This window comes from Propithecus coquereli, unplaced genomic scaffold, assembly GCF_000956105.1.
Source record: "Propithecus coquereli isolate 6110/MARCELLA unplaced genomic scaffold, Pcoq_1.0 Scaffold168, whole genome shotgun sequence".
Classification (NCBI taxonomy): domain Eukaryota; kingdom Metazoa; phylum Chordata; class Mammalia; order Primates; family Indriidae; genus Propithecus; species Propithecus coquereli.
In genome coordinates, this window is record NW_012141413.1 from 803255 (window position 1) to 806399 (window position 3145).

General features: G+C 36.2%; 1 protein-coding gene across 1 annotated transcript in view; it reads left to right on the forward strand.

The window, feature by feature from the left end:
* SKA3 (spindle and kinetochore associated complex subunit 3) overlaps window positions 1-3145 on the forward strand; it is a 44374-nt gene that overhangs the window by 37030 nt on the left and 4199 nt on the right. Inside the window, exons 5-6 of the mRNA XM_012641666.1 lie at window positions 530-537; window positions 2337-2422. Coding sequence (XP_012497120.1) covers window positions 530-537; window positions 2337-2422 — 94 coding nt within the window. The remainder of the gene's footprint in view (window positions 1-529; window positions 538-2336; window positions 2423-3145) is intronic.

Consider the following 3145-nt stretch of genomic DNA (forward strand, 5'->3'; position numbering starts at 1 on the left):
TAAGGTGTTGATTTTGTTGTTTATTGGTCTCATTCACTCTCTTGGTGGTTTCTTTCCTCATATGCTTTTAATTTTTAACTGTGAACTGTGAATTTTAACTTCAAAAGAAGTTGTTTTCAATGGAGTTCTGCATGCCCTGGATTGTCCAGTAGTCTCTGTGGAGCTGTTTCATGCTGGCCCCAGCCAAGGCCCCAAGGATCTTGCCACTTGCAGACAAGTTTTTAGGTGAACTCCTTCGTTCAGGAGACCTGTGCTGTATATGTAGGGTGAACTCACAATCCACAACTCCACACTGTTATGAACTTAATATCCTGTTTTTTAAATCTTTTTCCAAAGACTCTCCACCTTTATCCTAGCTTGCTTTCATCTCGTTTCCCTGGAGCTGGTGCCAGTGGGCAGATATTTTCTAGTTCCTGGTTCATAGACCTTACAGCTCTTCTAGGCTTTTAACTTCATACATCATGCTCCATTTTTGTTCCCCATCCATTCAGAGCCTGCACCTTAACTCTTCTCTATGCGTGTCTTATAGATGTTTAGGTATATACTTGGAAATATCAGATTCTTACTAGATTTGCTTCAGATTTTTTTTTAATGAAAGAGAACAAACATAAAGCTAAATCCCAAGGTCCACTCCACTAGTCTCCTTCCCTTCCTCTCCAAAAGTAGTAAGGTTTCTAAAGTACATTTCTATTTTAAAATTCTACAGAAGTGGCAACATTCAATTCATATTCTTTTGCCACTTTTTTCACTCAACGGTATGTTTGTTATATTTATCCTTTTTAATTGATAAATAGTATTCCACTGTATAAATAAAGCATATTTTGGTCATTTCCTTATGAGGAGGTAGTTTTTAGTTTTTATTACTACAGGCAGTGCTCTAGTGAAATTGTCCTCTTGTGTACATATGTGTTTCTCACATCTAGGAGTAGAATTTGTAGGTCAAAGGACACACACATCTTTATTGTTCTAGAAAATACTGAGTTGCCAGCTAAGAGTGGCTGTTCTGACTCATATTCTCACCAGCAGTGTTTGAGTTCCTGTTTTTCCATCTTTTCCAGTACTTGATGATTTTTAGACTTGAAATATTTTGCCAATCAGATTGTTTTTCTAACATATTTACCTGTTCTCTTTGATTTTTTTTTTTTTAAGATTGCTTTGATGGTAACAAATGTCTATATGGGTCTCTTTTTTTCCAATAGTCAATTTTTTCCATCACTCGTTAATGTTGCACAGTTTTTGCTGTTGCTGCTGTTTTTTTAGAGACAAGGTCTTGCTATGTTGCCCAGGCTGTTCTCACTACAGGCAAATGTTATGCTGTTTTTAATTACTGTAGCTTTAGAGTAAGTTCTCATATCTTGGAGGGCAGGTGACCTCCTCTCCCTCTTCCTCCTCCTCTTTGTTCTTCAGGAGTTTAATAACTTTCTCCATAAAGGTCTTATACAGTTTTTAATAGATGTATATGTAGGTATCTTGTCTTCTTTGTTGCTACTGTGAAAAATATCTTCTTCCAAATTATGTTTTTAATTTTTTTATTTTTTGAGACAGTCTCACTCTGTCACCCCAAGTAGAGTGCAGTGGCATCATCACAGTTCACCACAACCTCAAACTCCTAGGCTCAAGTGATCCTCCTGCCTCAGCCTCCCAAGTAACTGGAACTATGGGCATGCACCACCACGCCTGGCTAATTTTTTTTTATTGTAGAGACAGGGTCTTGCTCTTGCTCAGACAGGCAAATTATATTTTTAATAGTTTGTTGCTCTTATATCCATTATGTAACAACTATTTGTTATTGTGTAGTGCTCTTATAACTCTGCCGAACTTTTATTAGTGCTAATGGTAATTACATTTGTGAATATGACAGTTTTGTTTTTTCCTGTCTAGTCAAACACACACTGTAGTTATAATTTTTTGAAGTTATTAAAAATAAAGCAGGCTAGGCATGGTGGCTTATGCCTATAATCCCAGTACTTTGGGAGACTGAGGTGGGAGGATTGCTTGAAGCCAGGAGTACAAGATCAGACTGGGCAACATTGCAAGACCTCATCTCTAAGAAAATTTTTTTTAATTAGCTGGGCATGGTGGCGCATGCCTGTAGTCCTAGCTACTCAGAAGGCTGAAGCAAGGACGATCACTTGAGCCCGAGAGATCAAGGTTGCAGTAAGCTGTGATCGTGCCATTGCCCTTCTGCCTGGGCAACAGAGTGAGACTTTGTCTCTACACAATAAATAAATGAAGGATAAAAATTATATTGACAAAGCTTATAATTTAAAATTTAAAATCTTATTTCAGCTTATAGTCACATCTTTATTTTCATGACCATCGTATGTGTCTTCTAGATGCCGAGTATGCAAATTCCCCCTTGGCACCTACATTCTGCACTCCTGGTTTGAAAATTCCTTCTACAAAGAACAGCACAGCTTTGGTAACTTTCTGTAAAATTAAAAACTCTAATCTTGCTCCTAACAACTCAGATACAGTATTGCTTCCAGACTCAGTCTGTTTTAAAAACTTATACTAATGAAGCTTTTAGGAATATATTTTGAGGGTAATTCGGCAGCATAGATCAAGAGCTTTACAATTTTTTTCATACCCTTTAACCATGTCTCAGAAGTTGTTCTAAGACAAGTTTGGGCAAAGATTTATAACAGGGAAGTTATAGAGGAAGGAATAGCATTATTTATAAGAATAAAACACGGGGAACAATATAAATGTCACGTGACAGAGAAGCGAAGTGCAATAAGGCATAGCTATGAGATCTGGTTTTACTTCACATATTTTGAAAAACAGATGAGAACATATAAAAAGTAGGTTTTCAAGAAGTATTTAATCATATGGAAATGACATGTATATCCATACACACACATATATACACATTTATTTTAAGGAAAAAGAATGTATAGAAAGACACCAAAATGTAGTTTTCTCTGGGTGATAGATTTAAGGTGATTTTGTGCTTCCCCTCCCCCAAATTAATGGACCAATTTAATCAAATCAAAACCTTATCCCTCTTTAAAGTCTATAGGAACATTTAAGACAACCAATAGTATAGACAACCAATACTGTATTAAGGTCTCCAATAGAATTTCCTAATCAAATGTAATTATTGAGCACTTAAAATGTGGCTAGTGTATTTGAGGAAATAATT